Here is an 18,252-nt window from a genome sequence, read left to right on the forward strand (position 1 = left end):
TCCAAGTATTTCTTCTTCTTCTTCTTCTTCTTTTTCCCCAATATAGCAACTTTTTTCCTAGTTCCTTTGAATAGTCGATTTAAATAAATATATGCAACTGACATGATAAACTCATGGTTTTGTAGTTCATTTCAGATTTTAAAGTTTCTTTCACTCCCTCTTTGAAGTTAGGATGGTCAAGAAAATTGAATAAAATATCAACTTTGTAAATAAAATTAACCAATTTTTATCCAATTTGTGCCAGCGTGGTATATCCACACATTTGTGTAATAAAATTTACTGTAATGACGGTGTATTTCTTATATTTGATAATGTTGGTGTTAGAAGAATATATGGGTATTTATATATATATATATATATATATATATATATATGTATATATGTATATATATATATATATATATATATAATTGGAAAAGTACATTAGAATGTTTTTCCTACTGTGTACATAATAATGGTCAAATATTTTACACAATGCATATTAAAATATCATGTTATGTGAAGAAGTTGTGGCTTTAATAATAAAATATTGTACCTCTATGCCAGAAAGCACAATCGTACCAAATGTATGAAATAATGTTTCTAATTTACAGCTTGCTTTGGTGCATGTTTCAGTTTCTTATTAAATTTCAAACTACTTCCATCTTATGTACATCAATAGATTGTACATTTTGTGATTGATAGATAAGTTTCAAAACTTACACAACATTTTATTTTTATTTATTTTTATTCTTCTCTAAATAGAGTTTCAACCATGAATCCTATTTTGATGAAGCAAAAGTTAAAAGGGTAGGGAGAAAAGTGTGTTGAAAACGATCTTGCCTTGTTGAGAAAAAAAGTTAAATACACATACATGTATAGTAAACTGCATGTGAGTAAAATGAAATTGTATCAAATGTAAAATTTAAATTAGAAATTTTATTATGCGTATGTATATATTCTACAAAATTAAGTAGTTATCATACAAAATTATGTATCACAGCTTAACCTATGATCTTTCTATTGCACCACTTAATATCTTTAAACTCTTTGCTGTATATTATTATCCAACTTATATATTTATATTGCATCAGAACATGAAAATAATTTTATATATATATATATATATATATATATATATTCAATAAAACATTATATTATATATCCAGTGTTTATTAAAGAATTTCATAAATCATATTATAATCCTTTCATATAGGAAAACACTTTATTTATTTTATGTTAATTTTATGTCTACTGTATTGATAATAGAAGTTTCTTAGGCACCTAGTATTTAATAAAAAAATAAAAATAAAAATACTCTGCCATAATCAATTAAAGTCTTCTTTGATTTGCTAGAAGATCAGCCAAAGATTCTTCAATTTTTAGGATATCCAACAATCTTTAGAAACTCTTCTGGAAACTTCCACAAAATCTAATTATTATAGTCTAAGTAAAGTATCTATTATCATTAAAATAAAAAATAAATTTGGAATTTAAAATAGTATACTATCTAATATAGTCTGTAATTAAAATGTTTTTATGATTTATTGATTGATTGCAAAATCATGTTTGATAAAGTATTTGTCTTTGTAAATGGAAAAACATATCAACAACATATATATATATATATATATATATATTTCTAATTTTCTATATATGTTTTTATTAATTACATCGTATGTTGTATATTTTTGAATATTTATACAAAAAAATAATATGTATAGTAATTTTAAAGAAAATAATATGTATAAAAATTATTTGGTAATTTTTAAGCTATGTTCTATTTTTAAACGAAATACTAATAAATACATATATATATATATATATATATATTCCCTACTAAAATTGGACAACAATATAATTTAATGTAATCTAGACTATGATATAATTCAAATTGCTCTACTAACTTTTGCCTCTTTCATAAATATGTATAGTTATATCCCTCAATTGTTATCCACATGTTGCTTAGGCTAATGCACTTGCAACAACTCAAGGGCACAACCCTCATCCTTACAAGTAAAAATCCTTTTCAAACAACAATCTAACATTAAAAAAGGGTTGTACAAAGTAGATGACAATCTTTACAATTCTACTATTATTAAAATTGGTTGTTTTAGGTATGAAAAACACTTCACATTCCTTTTGCTTATTTTGCTAATATTCTTTTGAATCTGCAATGCAATAGATACCCCACAATACTACTACTACTCCCCATGAATTCTCCACATTCTTCTCTCTCGTACACGACGCACCAAAAACCCTAAACCCTAAACCCTAAAACTCTGTGCTTGCAGAGGGCTTCTGGTGAGTCCACACTCTCAATTTCCAATCTGGCCCACTTTTGCAATCCGAGGCTCATCAGCGCTGCTGCTTCACGAGGCTGTGTGTGTAAAACCCTCGCTGGAGACAAGCTGCGATTGCCTGCGACACACTCGAATTTTAACGCAGAGGAAACACAAAATGCTCTCACGGCTCTTAACCCTAAAGCAGGGAAGGGAGGGAGGGGAATAGTACTTACTACAACGTGGTTGTGAATGTTATTTGTCAGATCCTGTTTGGGACATCATTCGAAGCGGAGATCCATGCACGCTTGCCACCAGTTACACGAAACAGAAACCATGTTGCGCTGATGGGTTCCTGACAGCCTCATCCCAGACGCAAGGAGGTTCAATAAAGCCCCGCGTGCAGAGGCAGATTTAGTTACACTTTACTGAGTACCAGGGTATTTGAATGAGGGAGAGGGATTGAGGACTGTCGGGGTTGCAGGACAGCACAACAGTGAAGTGAAGTGAAGAGAAACAGCAACAGCAACGGCAGCAGGAGAGGAATTGGGGGAATTGAGGCCCAGATCAAAAAGAGAAACCCACGGCGACACCAGGTGATGGAAAGACAGAGCGAGAGAGAGCAGGAGTGGCAACGCAAGCCTCGCAGCGTGCACAGGGTTCACATGGGGTCACTTCCACCTTCTGAAATTAATTTATACACCACCGAAGAAGATCTTGGACACTCCTGCATTCCCTTGTTCATCTGTAATGCAACATACTCTGCCAGGGTAAGTGTGGTTTGGGTTGTTTTAATCCAAAGTTTTGCATGGAAAGTGAGATTGTGGAGGTAATTACACTTGTATTACATCATACATATAGATCACACTTCGTATTGCTTTACGAAAGACGTGAAAGCTCTCTCCTGCTTTGATGGAAGGTGTGGTGGGCATGGACAATCAATCAATCAATCAAAGGGTAGTTGTAGTTAAGAAATAGTAAAACAATAGCCATGTGGGCCAATAAAGGATTTTTTCTGCATCATGGGGCCAGTGACAACACACACAACATTCCTTCTTTATTTACCATGTACTACCATTTGGATGTGGATTATTTTGTTTACTAAACTCTTCAGATTATGTAGATAAACTTAATGATATAGATGGAAAACACCAACAAACACAACTGCATAATTACATTCTGTTATTTTAATTTTATTTATTTATATAATAACTGGTTTCCTGGTTTGTGAGAGGTTTTGTAGGTTTTGTGGGTTTTGGTTTTATGGTGTTTATTTTTTCAGTTGATGAGGCGATTGTTGGCTTGCATGGGAGTGGGGCCTTGGTTAGGCTGTAGGTTTAGCACGATTTTCTGTTGGAGGGTTGTTTGTTTTTGAGAGAATAACATTTTATTTTCACTCTTTTGATTTTTGATTTTGATTTTTTACAGTGAATTGATAACTCGCTATTTGTCGTGGGAAACATCTGGAGTGTAGTGCAAGATTGATGATTGAGACAGCATTGCTGGATTTATAGAGACAGATTTGAATAGTACTACGTTGCCGTTTTGTTGGTATGAAGATTGTAACGATTTTTGGCGAATTTCTAGTATTTCGTACTTGTTCTTCTACATCACTTTAACTAACTCTAATTTTTGAAAACTCTAACTTCTTTTACAAATCATGATCCGCTCGCGAGTATTCTATTCGTCATGACTATCACGCGAATTTGAAACACCTGATTGGTCGCAGAGTATACAGCAATGCATCCTTTTGTGCTGTATTTCGTCATGAAAGGGTTACGAGAGTTTTCTGAAAAGTACATTTTGTTGAAATATATTATACACGCACAGATGTATCTACTCGCGTGAGCATCAGCAAGATGATGTTAGACCTAATTCACAAGAGAAGTATAATTTCAACAAGCGACTGTCGATTCAGCTCTTGGGTTGTACATGCCCTGAATATTCGAAGATACGAGACTCACGAATTCAAGCATTCTTTGCATCCGGAGGGCAACGAATTGTGTTTTTTTCAAACAATGTTCATACTTAAGCCACCCTTGATGGCTGCTGGAGTGGTCGCAACTTCAAGCACCGTTTTTGGCACTTCTGCAATTTCAAGTTCCAGGTTATGGGAGAAACATGCAATTAAAACACGGCTGAGAAGCATTGATCCGAGTATCAGATATCAGGTCCTTTTGCAGACCTTCTTGCCATTTTAATACCCTATTGAACCTAGATGTCCCCGGCTTCGTGATCATCGTGTGGAAGGGATTCAAAATATGGAAAACTGATAGCTGAGCACTTTCAGTTAATATCGTTTCCATATGGTGGACTAATTCTCTGATTCCCACTTTCTCTGGGCAAGCAAAAGAGAAAGTCTCAGTGGATAAATAAAATTGAGGTTGATATAGACTGCAAGTAAGCATTACCGTGCTTGACCAGATCGTATGTAAGCTGTTCCCTGTCTTTGGCGCTTAGAAGCTGGGTAATTGAAATCTCATACATCGTTTTAATCGAATCCATCAGGTATGTTGTACTATGGTCATGTCGTAATGCAGATTTTAGAGGGTTAATTCCCGAACAACTTGGCTTTATGGTTTGTGGAATTGTTGTGCAGAGAGATCCTAAATAAGCCAGTAGATGCGGAGCTAGTGTTAGCTACAGAAAATAGTCATGTTCACAAGCCTATCAACAGAACGATCGTGAATTGTCACGAAGGCATAGTTGTTATCATCACTAATCTTGGTGGTCAGTCCCGCTGTATGTCTTCTCGCAAGAATTAATCACCTACTGATACGTGTTTTTCTCGTAACTTTGTGTTTTATGTCTTTTCTTTTATTTGTGAGTCGTAATTAGCATTTTGTTCATCACAAAACGCAACGAGCTTTTTATTCGTAAAAAAGGGTTTAAAACATTCTATCATCGTCACGTCTCTCATTCCTTAAAAAACATGTATCGATTTCATCTCACTGCTTGTAGCTTGTTTCTCTGGTTTGTAATATTACGTTTCATGCATTTAACTTTTCTCAACTTTACCTTGTGATGGTAGGCACTGCATTGAAGGAGCTTGAATACGAGAAAGATGTAATCACCCGCTACTTTATTGGAAGCAGCTAAAACAGAGGAGATGCGTTAGATGGACAAGTTGATCTCGAAAGCAGAACAACAAACGATTTACTGATACTGGGACTCAACTGCCTTAACTGACTTGATGTGAGTCCAATTCTTCTATATGGACTGTCCTGCTTGTCACACTTTTTTCAAGGTGTAAGCCTGGATTAATGTCCTCGTTATTGTTGATTTCAGCATAGCCAAACATAGACACCTACATAAATAAAACCAACAAATTATACTAGTTTGATTTGTTTACTAGTCTTCTTCTAATGATGGTCTGCAACTCTTCAGGACGACTTCATTGTGAATGATGATATCATGCAGAAAACTAGTCTTCCTCTCGAGAATGACTTGGAGACTGTATTCAATTTTAGTTTGATTTTTAATTGCATGCATTTCTAGTTCATCACATTCCGACAGATTCGCGTGATTGTAACGTATGTAATGGTTCCGAAGCAGATATGGAGGCGACCATTCCATCTAGTCATTGAGACAAGTCCAGGGTGTAAGTGGGTTGCATGAAGTCTGTGCGGGTCGTCTTTGACTCGTACGTTTCGTAAGCTTGCTAGTTGGGGAGATCGTAGCTATAAGTGGATACACTTTGCGTACATGCCGTTGTGTGTGGGTGTGGGTGTTTGTTTTTCTTGGTTTCTAAACTTGAATTTGTATTTGTATTTCTGTTTTCTTCCCTCCATTTTAACATCAACATTTCATGTTCTGGAACCTCTATCGCTTTACGCACATGCATGTTGTGGAAATTTAAGCAACCTGATTCCTTTCTATTTTATCTAGAATCGAGCTTTATGTTCAAAATTCAGTACGTCAATTGTAATACATTATAAGTTTCATTGATTTGTGTGTGCAGATACTATCGGCATGCTGCTGGTCAAATTCATGCTCTATCGAGATCATTAGTACTCTCGAAGTATACTTCAATTAATAGATGAGTATTGACGTGTTGACTTAGTGACCATGGGACTACTCTTTGGTTCTCATTTGTGTTCTTCTGGGTCATCCTGCTTGGTTTTGGCATTCCCTGTTTATATTTGCTTCATGCAGCGTCTGTCTCAAAAAATATACAAAAATTAGGACGTAGGAGTTAGAGTTTGGATGCAAGGCTTGTTCACAAACGACGCAGATGACCAGAACCTGTTCTCTGGTTATAATGTTAGTAATTTTCTTATCTGATCTCTGATGAAACTCATTTATCATCTTTTGTCAATAACCCATTGAACTCACGTCATTGGTCAATGATGTAGACCTAGACGTGTGCTTATATGTAGTACATACAGAGTGCTTATATGTAGTACAGTAGATTACATAGACCTATGCTACATATAAGCACACTGTATCCTCTTGTGTACTGCATCTTGATAATAAACATTCCTCTACTTCTTCGATACACGATGCAATTATCAAATTGCAACAATCTCTCTTCATAATGGCATGCCAATCTTGGCTTGCTTTAATTCTGTGTTGTAAGAGGAGCTTGAGCGGGAATGCAAATGATTGTGCTGGCAAGTCTTCTCTTGCAGTTATCAAATTCGACAAAGATTGTCGAGCTCCGATAAGTGCACCTGGTAGTGAGTACTGTAATTGTGGATTGAATCCAAACTGTATCTCTCTTCTAGGCACTTATCAAGTGCAACCGTTGTTCATGACACCTTGAGAGTAACTCTGTTGATGAACTGTTGATTAATGAAGGATATGTTGTATATTTCTAAAATGGTTACCATTTCTACCTTTTGTATTAAAGTCTGTGTTGCACAGTAGAGAATTCGAGAGATTTCCACCTTCAAAATCATCTAGTGAGCAGCTTGCAATGACATTAATGAGTCCAAAATTTCCATTAGTCAACTCGTAGTGAAGTCACGAGGTGTAACTTACCATTTAAGATGCTTGCAATTGAAGAAGATGTCAAGTCCCAGTGTGAATACAATAAAACGTTTTGATATATGTGCAACTTTTCTTAAAGTGAACACTAAGTGCACAAATTTTTTATACAACCAATGCAGAGTATTCACCAATCCCATAGTGGTGCATAGGACTAGAACACAATCCTCTACATGTTCACTATGTCAATACAAGTATTAAATAAAAGACTCAATAAAATACTAAAAAACCCATGACATCAATACACATATTGTTTTTTAGTCGGAATGTATGCATTGAAGAATTTGTGCATTGATCTACCATGGAATTCAGAACATTGACTTCTAATGCCAATCGACTTTCATCTAACGTTTTGACACCAATGGTCATGTTCTTGAAATCTTGTTGGCTAACTTCATTTGCTGAATCCCAAAAATTATTCAATGGACTCTCGCTCTAAAAAATCCTAGCCACTGAAGCTGCAAAGGCATAAAAGGCTAAGCAGTATTTTTTTAATCCAATCCAATGGGAAGGAAGGGGGGCAGGTTGTATACAGATCCAGTACAATATCATGGAATAAGATGATACTGCAATTTCCAAAGCTTCTCACATCCAGCAGTCATCGCTTTCTCGACATGGACACCACAGAAATTGGCGACTTGGCCAAATGTGGCGCTATCTACAATGTCCCCACGAGCACCATCTCCACCCCAAAGGCTGTAGAAATTTGTTGCATCCCGGATATGCCACGACATTATGCAACCCAGCTCAAAACTGATTTTTGTGTACAAGTATGAGCTTGTCGCCATTGAATTCACAGCAACAACCTCTCGTCCAGAACCTCAAACAACTAGACTGCATTTCGGAACCACTCATTTTCATTAAGAATTGGGTGGTGCAAGTTCTGTCGACAACAACATGCAAAACTTCAGGGTGTTGTATTTTGTTGGTTAAGTCTCCATGCAGTGCCTTCTTCTGGAAACATGCCACCCTCGCAAGAGATGGTGCGCTGCCAATAATGGAAACATGCTGTCTCTGCACCTCCAGTTGAACATCTGGTTTTGATGCACTACGCTTCGTTGGAGACCAAGTCTGTGAGAGAAATAGAATAGTGAAAAAAAAGAAGATAAAATAACAATTCTCAAATTGGTGTATGCTTACACATAGGACTCGTGAAGGTCCCTGGTTTAAATACAAGAGATTGTGATCTAGGCCTGACACTGTGCCTTGGATCTAGGATCTTGTTTACCCACTTCTATGAATGTCTATGTGGATGACATACAGAAGGATGTTCTAACACCCTCTCCTGCTACGGAATCATCCACAACGAGAAGGAACACTTCTACCCTAATTTAAATTTTCTGCTATGTCTTGATGTGTCCTGCAGAGTGATAACAGTTCCATATTTATAATGGATTACATAGATTTTGTAGTGGGTGTGCTTTCGTTTGTTTTGTTGAGTGCGTTTTCCCAGTCTTTAAACTTTTTTTCATATGACGTATTTAGTTGGTTGATTATCTCCAAGCTTTTGCTTGTAACCTTAGGGATTGGTTCTATGGACCATGAGGAGGGAGGTTGTTATGCTTCAAATGTGGAAGTAGAGCCTAGACTTAATATTGTAGGTGATAGAGATAAAATTTCTTCAAGAGCAAGGTTCCAAGAGTTTTGTTTTGTCCCTGGAGGCAATGTATTGTGTTCAAATTTGAACAACCAACAATAGCTCTTTCGTCTTTTGAAGTTGAAAATATAGGATTATCTACAACAAAAAAGAAATCAGCTTGAGTCAACAAACTCACAAAGGATTTTGGATTGAAAATACCAAAACCAATCTCCATCTATTGTGACAATGAAAGAAGTATCAAAATAATAACAAATCTTGATATTAATCCAAATATAAAATATATAGCAATTCATTATCATTTTACCAAGGAAAGAACTAAAATGGAAGAAATAAGATTAATTTATATGCTCTCATTAGAGCAAGTAGCCAATATATTCACCAAATCCTTAAGACTTGGATTATTTGAAAAGTTTAGAGCTAGACTAAATATTTCACCAAATCCTTAGGATTTAGATTATTTGAAAAGTTTAGAGCTAGACTAAATATTTCACCAAATCCTTAGGATTTAGATTATTTGAAAAGTTTAGAGCTAGACTAAATATTTCACCAAATCCTTAGGACTTAGATTATTTGAAAATTTTAGAACTAGACTAAATATTATTTCTATTGAGGAAGCCCAAATTAATTAAAAAGCTATCACATCATCTAGCTCAATCTAGCTTCTATCATTAAATCCCATTTTATTGACATAATACTACAAATATTATCCTTATGATATACATCATCCTCCATCAGCCAACTATCCCATAATCTAAAAAAATAACCTCATAGAAATACACTCTTTATATTCATGTGGTAGAATTGCTATTTGTTTTGTGTAGAAAGAGCTAATAATATGCATATGGTGTTCCATTTAACAATTGGAGTAAAGATCTCTTTATAATCCAAGCCCTCTTTTTGTTCAAAGCCTTGAACTACTAGTTTAGATTTTTTCTTTTTTAGAATTTCATTTGCTTTTAATTTTACTTTATATATCCATTTTGTAGAGATTACATTATATCTTCATAAGAGAGAGGTGAGTATCTAAGCCTTATTAGTATAAATGGATTTAATCTTTTCTTACATTGAATTTCTCCATCTTTCATCTTGGATTGCCTCTTCAAATGTTACACATTTGATGTGGAAATCTAACATATTACAAAAATAATCTTGAAGTTAGGCTGGTTTCTTTTGGGATCACTTAGTGGATGTTTAAAAAATTGATGATTCATGTCATTTGATATCCTAGGAGATAATAGCTTGCTCTTTAGTTTCATTGTTATGAAATGAAATAACATCTATTACATCTATGATTGGCTATTTGTCAAGAAGTTCAAAATTAACAAAAGATTGTATGAAATCACCTTTAATTTGAGTAGAACTTGATTTTTAATTAGCAATTGATATAAGAATAAGAGGAGATTGAAATTTATATGATGAGTTTGATATTGTGAAGATGCTATCATTTTTATATGAAGAAATTATTAGTTGAGGTACTATAGTAGATAATTGATATATTTTAATAGTTTGAATATCATGATTTTTGTGTTTTTCAATAATTTCAAGTATCTCTAATGTTAAAGTTAGAGATGGAGTTTCATCAAAAGAAATATTAGTGAATTAGGAGTATTGAAGTTAGAGCTATTTTTGGATAATATTAAGAATTTGTTTTTATCAAAGTAGATATTGATCGTTATCAATACTTTTCTGTATGTCGGTAAGAAGATGTGGTATCATTTTGATATGTTATTAAGGCCAAGGTATAGTCTAAGTTTGGATCACACTAGTTTATAGCATTGTATGATGTTCCTATTGATAAAGTACAAATATCCAAAGATACATACCTAATTGAGATCTGGCTTGATTCATGTCAATATTTTGTATGGTGTCCATCCTTCATTAACTTGAGTAGAACTAGAGTTCACGAGGTAAACAATGCTATGAACAGTCTCTATACAAAGGTATATAGATACTTTCCCTTCTAATAACATTGTTCTAGATTTATTTAGTATTATGGATTTTTTTTTCTCCAAAACTCCATTTTGTTGAGGTATTTGGATAATGCTTAACTACCATATGATTTTACTATTTTTAAGGTTAGAATTAAATTTTGCTGAAAGAAACTTCTTATTCTTATGAAACCTCATGCAAAGGATTTGATAGTTAGTTTGTTTTTCAACCATACTTCAAAACGTTTTAAACATGTCCAAAATTTGATATAAAATAAATCCATGAAAATTTTCTATAGTCATCTGTGAATAAAATGAAGTAGCAAGAATGACTTAAAGATTCAATAGGAAGAAATCTACATACATCTGCATGAATGAAAATTAATAGCTTGGTGGCTCTTATGAGAGAAATTTTTGGGATTTTGCTACATATTTGTTTTCTTTGGTAGCAAGTATGGCAATTTTGGTTTTCATTATAAGAAGAAAATATCTTTTTTTTATTAGTTTATGAAAAACAATGAAAGTTAGGCTTTTATAGTTTATATATCTTAAATATTTCGGCCATTATTTGGATAGATTGATAATATTAATTAAGCTATTTAGTTCTAGTACTTAATTAGTTTTAGGTGGATATCTATTTGTATTAAAGTCCAGGTATTCTAGCTTATAGAATCCATTTGTTTGCTCACAAGATCTTCTAGCTATTATTCTATGTGGTTTTTGAAGTGAAATGATCCTATATTTTGTAGAACTAAAAATACATAGACTTCCTAGGTTGTCAATTTGTGCTATTGAAAGTAAGTTTCTATGCAATTGAAAAACATAATAAACATCCTTCAGGGATTTTATTTGTTCATTAGGCAAAGATAAGTCAAATGATCCTTGCCTTATTATTACATGGAAGTGGCTTCTTATAGATGTGACTGTAATACTATTTGATGGATCTAATTTGGTAAATGCAAAATAGTTTTTTTAAAAATGACAAGAGACCTTAGAATCAAAGATCCAATTGTTGATTAATTGGCTGAAAGAAAGAATTTCTAAGGCATCTAGAGTTTTGACTTTACTTTATAAGTTTGATTAATGTTATTCATCCATGATTTCTTTTATAAATTTGACTTTTAGATTTTGAGATATAGTAATGTGATTCATAAAATGTCCTCTTGAAGTAAAATTTCTACTTATGTTTTAATGAAAGATGGATATAGAGGCCTACAATAGCAAGTAGTGTAGCTTGTTTTGACACATTGATAACAAGCAATGCTGCTCATTGCTAGTATACTCATGGTATTATGTTGATGGAACATATTAGAAGAATTGTGTTGATTCTACTATGATATAGGAGGTATTCTTTTTAGTCTTCTATTGTAAATATTATAAAATCTAAGCAACAAAAACTTATCATAATTTTTGCTTGTTTGCTAAAAGATTGCATTTGTTTCTTTCATATGTAGGCGATTCTATGGTTCCTAAAGAATGGAGATTGATTTCTCCAATTGGATCTATAGCACAAGCTTGTCAAAGTATAAAATATCACTTATTTGCTACATAAAGGTTGTAACTTCTTGGTATTCATTTATGTCTAGTTGTTCCTAATAATTGCGCACTACCATGATGTCTAAAGTTGTATTCATATGAAATAAAGTATTAAGGAGGTGCCAAGTCTTCCGTGGATTGGTGATGTCTATTATATTGTGACATAATTTAGAGATAAATGAGAGTTGAAGCATTGCCTTCACTTTGCATTTTTGGCAACATTGATTTTCTATCTCCATAGTATCTAAGTCTGAAATTTCTTTGGTCTTTGTGTATGTTGTAGGAGATGTGGTTGAACATGACATTGGTGAAAGTGGTTCAATTAAGTCCCATAAATCTTCTTTCTTAAAAATACTTTACAAGATTATTGACCAATACTTGTAATTCTTGGACCCAGTTAACATTGTTTTCTTTTAACAAATGGTCTTTAAGTTGCTTATGGTATTTTTGTCATGTGTAATTTAAAGATAACCAAATTAACTTGTAAACAAAGCAATGATGAGTATAAAACTAGTTCAATGATTGCTAAAAGGAAAATAATTTAGAGGAGATAATAATGATTAGAATACAAATACAATCATCAAAGTGAGCTTCCTACTTTGATATCATAAGAGAAATAGAATAGTGAAAAAAAAAGATAAAATAAAAATTCTAAAATCGGTGCATGTATATGTGAATGAGATGTACAAAACTTCAATGAATGTATATGTGAGTGAGATGTACAAAAGAATGTTTTAATAGTTTGTGGGGCAATTTTAGCACAATTTTAGTGAACAAGATGGTGCTTTTCTATTCTAGTTGTCATTTTTTAGTACAAATCTAATTATACACTTCTAAAGCAATTTGCTGCAAGGCCTTGCAGAGGCTTCACCTCCTCCCAAGTATCTTCCAAATTACACTTGCTTTACATATTCTATACAATAATTATATAATATAAATACCATGTATCATATATTAGTGTATAACATAATAGATGCTAGAGGATATACTTATATGAGTACATATACATGTCCTTTTTACTACACTATGGATTTCATTGTCTAGTTTGATTTCATTCATTTTCATTGTCTCCATTTGGGGTTTAGATTTTTAGGTTTTAGGGCTTGGGGTACTTATTTTATTACAAAAATAGGTGATAAAGACAAATTTCGAGTTTTTTTTGTTGACATTTTGGATTAGGATGTTAATGTTTTGTAGTTTTCACATTTAGGAGGGATGAATGTAGTGTGTTGAATGATCATAAATATATGAAAGAAAATGGCTTCAACTATTGTTATGTAGGAAATTTCAAGAAAAGCCTTTTTGTGAGTGAGAATTTTGAAAGCATTATTGGAAGAACTTTGAAGCAATGCATGTGTTTGCAAATAAATGTTACAGTGTGATGCAATTTTATCATGATTTTTTAGAAGTTGGCAATATTATGTGTTGCTATTTAAATTTGGATGTAGCCTATGTGCACTAAGTATAAGTTAACGTGCAATCTTAATTAAATTTAACTTTAATTTCTAAAATGATAAATAAAAAGAATTATTTCTCTAGCACCCTGTGAATAAATCATTGATTTTCATAACCATACCTAACAATGCATTGATTCTAGTTGCTACCCTTTTCAGTGTTCTATATCATTGGCTACAAATAAATGAAGACATCGATTGTAACATTTTTTTAGTTTTTTTGGAAATACTTTTTCAAAGTGTACAAATACCGATAATAAGACAATAAAAACAATAAAAAATAAGATGAAAAGGGAATAAGAATATTAATATGATACAATGTTGGAAAATTCGGACTAGCTATAGTAGCCTTATTTAGAGTAGATATAGGAGTGTGGTGAGTCATATCTAATGCTGTGAAAAACAAACTAAAATGAATAAAGGGACCTAGTGATTGTATATGAAGGAGCAGTCTCTGTTGTTCAGCACTCTTGTCCACCACTCTTGTCCACCACTCTTGCCTTAGCAGGTGTGAATAGAATCACAACATGATCTGCCTTTGAGATTTGCCAATGTCAGTTTGATAAATTTATTACTATCCTTTAAGATTTATTACTCATTGTGCCACATAATTAATGTTAAACAATACAAAAATAAAAAAAATCCTCAATTAAAGACTTAGAAACACCTCGAAGAATATGGGCTTTGGTAGATAGTACGTAGGGTACCTCAACAAATTCTTATTTATTTATTTTTTTCCGTTTATTTATCTATGTCTCTGCAGAAATGGGTTCCTTTGGTAGAAAGTGATATGCCTACAGAATTGACATTTTGGTGTAGTGCAAAAATAAAAACTTTCCATTACAAACTGTGCACAAGCAACGTGGAAATCACACTATAAGTGCTTTTCTCTCTTGGGTGTGATCTCACAAACGGAAAGGGCATGGCCACGAACGACATTTTCCTGCCACAGCTCTAGGCACACTGTGTACTAAAGCATCTTCGGATTGATCAAGCATTATTGGACTTATAAAATTGTGTAAAAAACAGATTTAAATATGTAGACGAAACGAAGAAAGCAAGAAAGATATTATGTGGTAGAAGAGCAATGCAGCTGTAGCAAACCCCCGGGATTTGTTTTGAATGCGTTTAATCTAATACTTTAAGTCAAATCATGCATAACGTGCACTAGCAGATACACTTGTCTATTATTGACGTAGAAGATTAGCTGATCTTCTATGGACGCTGAGCTCTTGTTCAGCCGAAACTGATCATGTCTAATAAATGAGTCGTGAAGATGAGGGGTGTGTGTCGATGCCATGCATGATTCGGCTTTACAAACAGGGTCATCGATAAATCTGCAGCCGAGCTGAATCTAGATACACCGAAATAGAATTGGCCGCTTACCAGCTTATCGATTTCACGTATCCTGTGCGAATATATCCTCTTCGTTACTGTTATTGCTTGATTTTTCTCTCGGTAATATTCCCACAACACGATTCAGTTGGATCAAGCTGTAAGACTCCGGAAGTTGGTTCTGTCCGTTGGAAATAAACAAAAGCTATGGGGTCGGGTTTATGAGGATGTCTGGATAGAACTTTCCGGGGTGTGGTCGCGATCGGATTAGGTTGCAACTACAGGGCGTTACCAGCAAGTTTTATGAAGTTTGGAACAAACTCAAACGCTGTGTTTGCGGAGGCTCGACTCCAAGGGTGCGCGCCATCGTGACGGGAGAAGGTTTTGCTAGAGCACTGACGCTAGGTTAGGTGGCTCTTTGACTCCATTCGGTCAACTGACATTCGGAACAATGGGTCCATCGTTTGGAATCGTCGCTATGTCTACGAGTGCATGGAGTGGGTGAAACGAGCACCGGGCGTTTCCAACCATCGCAACTAGGAACTCAACAAGAGTCCGAAACCTAAGTTTCTTTAAGTTTAATCTTCTTCTGTTAATTTTATAATAATAATACTAACTTTTTTTTATTGTTGATCCGAGGGCAAGAGGATGCTCAAGTCCGACTTTTCTTGTAAAGGAAAGTATGCACGGCGGTGCCGAAGGTCCTGTGCCATTAAATTCGCCGTGTCTTAGAAGTCCACGATTGCATCCATTGGGCAACTTAACTGACAAGTTGCGCTAGCGCTTGGTTGACGCGACTCCCTTGCAGGCTGGACCAACATCTGGACTTTTTATTCGGTCCAAGTCCCAGTCTACCCCCAAAACCTCTGGTGATCGTCCCGCCTCGCTGGGGCCGAATTCTTGCGACCTCGTGACGCCACTCCCCCCCCTTTTGTGGGCCACTTAATCTCACCCTCGAAGGTCCTCTCAGGACTTATATATATATATATATATATATATAAATAATTTTCACATTTATGGCAGTCGTACTTGCATGAGAAGTTGTCCCCAGCTGCTGTAGCTTTTAAGTAGTCCAGCTGAGAACTTGACTCCGCTTGTGTGTTCTTCAGTTACTACTACCTCTCTTGTTTGATTGCACATTGAAGATTCTGGTGACGCTTTGTTGTATGTTGAATCGAAGTTAAAATTCTGTACTGAGATTCACCGTTGTTAGGAGCTCAGGTTGGGAGCTCTTGTGGAGCCGATTGGATGAACTGGCATGGCATGTTGAGACTTGAATCTGGCTAGAAAGTTGTGTTACTTTATGTGGATTTGTGGACAGGAGGTCTGTTTTGGGATTCAGAGAGGGAGGGGGTCTGGTGAGGGAGTCAAGATGGAGCGGAAGTTGAGTGTTGGCATTCTGGCATTGCTGCTGGTGCCGTTTCTGTGCGTGTTGGATTTAGTAGCTGGGCAGAATTGCAACAGCACGGTCCCGTGCGCTGATCCAAACAACTGCTGTAGCCAGTATGGATATTGCGGAACCGACGATGCGTACTGCGTGATCGGGTGCCAGAACGGTCCCTGCCGCGACAGCCCCTCTCCGCCACCTCCGCCCGCACCACCATCGCCGCCTTCCCCACCACCACCACCCAGACCATCCGTCTCGCCCACACCCTCGTCTGGGGCTGGTCGCCTCATCACGCGCAAGCTGTTCGAGAAGCTCTACCCGAACTACAACAAGACGTTTTACTCCTACGATGCCTTCATTGTCGCTGCAAATGCCTTCCCCAAATTTCTGAACGAGGGGTGTCGCGAATCTCGTTTACGTGAGCTCGCTGCTTGGAGTGCACACGTGCAGCAAGAAACCGCAGGTGAGCTCGAAATCCTGCAGTTCGTTCCGCTGTCCTCAGATATCCATTGCCTTCGACAAAACCCTCACAAGATCGCAGTGCTGTGTGGAGATAGCTCTCCACCGAAACCTACATGTTTACTTTCAATTTCGTAGCTACTGCATCGTGTTAACCTGTGCCTGACTTCTGGTGATCAATTTCCATGGCAGGCCTGGTTTACGTTGAGGAAATTTCAAAATCTAGTGTCTACTGTGACGCTACCTCGACGAGGTACCCTTGTGAGCCATACCAGAAGTACTTCGGTCGTGGGCCTCTTCAACTCTCCTGGTATGTCCACGCAACCAACATTTCAGCAACAATGCGAACCCTCGCGTGGGTTACATTAATGCAGAGGAATTGTTTTTGGAGAAATTATCGTAATGGGGGCTGAGTTGGTTACGTTTTTCGCAGGAATTTCAACTATGGGCCTGCCGGTGAAGCTCTTGGCATTGACATCCTGAAGCGACCATTCCTGGTTTCTTTCGACCCCGTGTTGGCCTTTAAGGCCTCCATATGGTTTTGGAACACAGCCCGCGAGGGCGGCATTCCTTCCATACACGACGTGATCATCGGGAAATACAGGCCATCAGCAGCAGACAAGGCAGCGAACCGCACTGTCGGCTTCGGATACACCATTAACATCATCAACGGGGGCATCGAGTGTGGGAAAGGAACTGCTACCCCACAAGCAGCGAACCGCGTCAAGTACTTTCTAGAGTTTAGCGAAAAGTTGGAAGTGTCACCGGGGAAAAACCTCGACTGCACAAACCAAAAATCTTTCGCTTAGATTTCCCATTTCTCTATTTCGCCACTCTTCTTTCATCCAGTTGGCCTCAAACCTGCCTGCTTCATGATCGAATGAAGTGACTCCCTCATGTTAGAACTTTCTTAATAAGAACAATTTTGTCACAATTTTCTCCAACGCTCATCTCTGTGGGCCACAAACTTCCTCAGATTCATTTTTCGGAGTTCAGAGTTGCATGGCACCGCTTGATGATAAGTTCTCATGATGTTGTTCTGGCGATGTCTTTATTATTGGTCGCCACCAGGCTCTCTCGCTGGAGGGCTTGCTTTGTACCGTGAAGGTAGGGCCCTAGTTGGGGAATTGGTTGAAAGGAGGTTCAGTCATGGAAGAGACTGCACAAGAGGCAGCTCCACATTGATGGCAGTAAAGTCAATTCCAGTGTGGGCGAAGAAGTAGATTGCAGTGTTTTCGTGAGGTGGAAACACTCGTCGCATGCGCGGACAGCTTGAGATGCAGCAACACTTTTGAGCAGCATC

The 18,252-nt window shown here is 36.0% G+C and overlaps 1 protein-coding gene and 2 long non-coding RNA genes across 5 annotated transcripts; 2 read left to right on the top strand and 1 right to left on the bottom strand.

Moving 5' to 3' along the window:
- Positions 1–2,005: 2,005 nt before the first annotated feature.
- Positions 2,006–3,276, bottom strand: LOC149988493 (uncharacterized). The gene is made up of 2 exons (XR_016504599.1): positions 2,498–3,276; positions 2,006–2,400 (listed from the first exon to the last, which is right to left on the bottom strand). It is a non-coding gene; the product is annotated as an uncharacterized LOC149988493 (long non-coding RNA).
- A 232-nt stretch (positions 3,277–3,508) lies between these two features.
- LOC149988494 (uncharacterized) lies at positions 3,509–6,753 on the top strand. 3 transcript variants are annotated; one of them, XR_016504601.1, is made up of 3 exons: positions 3,532–4,769; positions 5,293–5,456; positions 6,223–6,753. It is a non-coding gene; the product is annotated as an uncharacterized LOC149988494 (long non-coding RNA). The 3 variants fall into 3 exon arrangements; XR_016504602.1 differs by having other exon boundaries at positions 3,537–4,432; XR_016504600.1 differs by having other exon boundaries at positions 3,509–5,456.
- Positions 6,754–15,226: 8,473 nt separating this feature from the next.
- LOC112285454 (endochitinase) lies at positions 15,227–17,893 on the top strand. Its single transcript, XM_024526304.3, has 3 exons — positions 15,227–16,953; positions 17,142–17,259; positions 17,383–17,893. The coding sequence occupies exons 1-3, from the start codon at positions 16,407–16,409 to the stop codon at positions 17,756–17,758; spliced, it is 1,041 nt and encodes a 346-aa protein (XP_024382072.1). The 5' UTR covers positions 15,227–16,406; the 3' UTR covers positions 17,759–17,893.
- The last annotated feature ends 359 nt before the right edge of the window (positions 17,894–18,252 follow it).

This window comes from Physcomitrium patens, chromosome 8 (assembly GCF_059467195.1).
Source record: "Physcomitrium patens ecotype Gransden chromosome 8, ASM5946719v1, whole genome shotgun sequence".
Taxonomy (NCBI): Eukaryota; Viridiplantae; Streptophyta; class Bryopsida; order Funariales; family Funariaceae; genus Physcomitrium; species Physcomitrium patens.

What these genes read in the sequence shown, in the direction of transcription:
- LOC112285454 (XM_024526304.3), top strand. Translation starts at nt 16,407, where the DNA reads ATGTGGATTTGTGGACAGGAGGTCTGTTTTGGGATTCAGAGAGGGAGG. An exon ending in CGTGCAGCAAGAAACCGCAG is followed by an intron (nt 16,954 to 17,141) that starts GTGAGCTCGAAA and finishes TTTCCATGGCAG; the next exon opens with GCCTGGTTTACGTTGAGGAA. An exon ending in GGGCCTCTTCAACTCTCCTG is followed by an intron (nt 17,260 to 17,382) that starts GTATGTCCACGC and finishes CGTTTTTCGCAG; the next exon opens with GAATTTCAACTATGGGCCTG.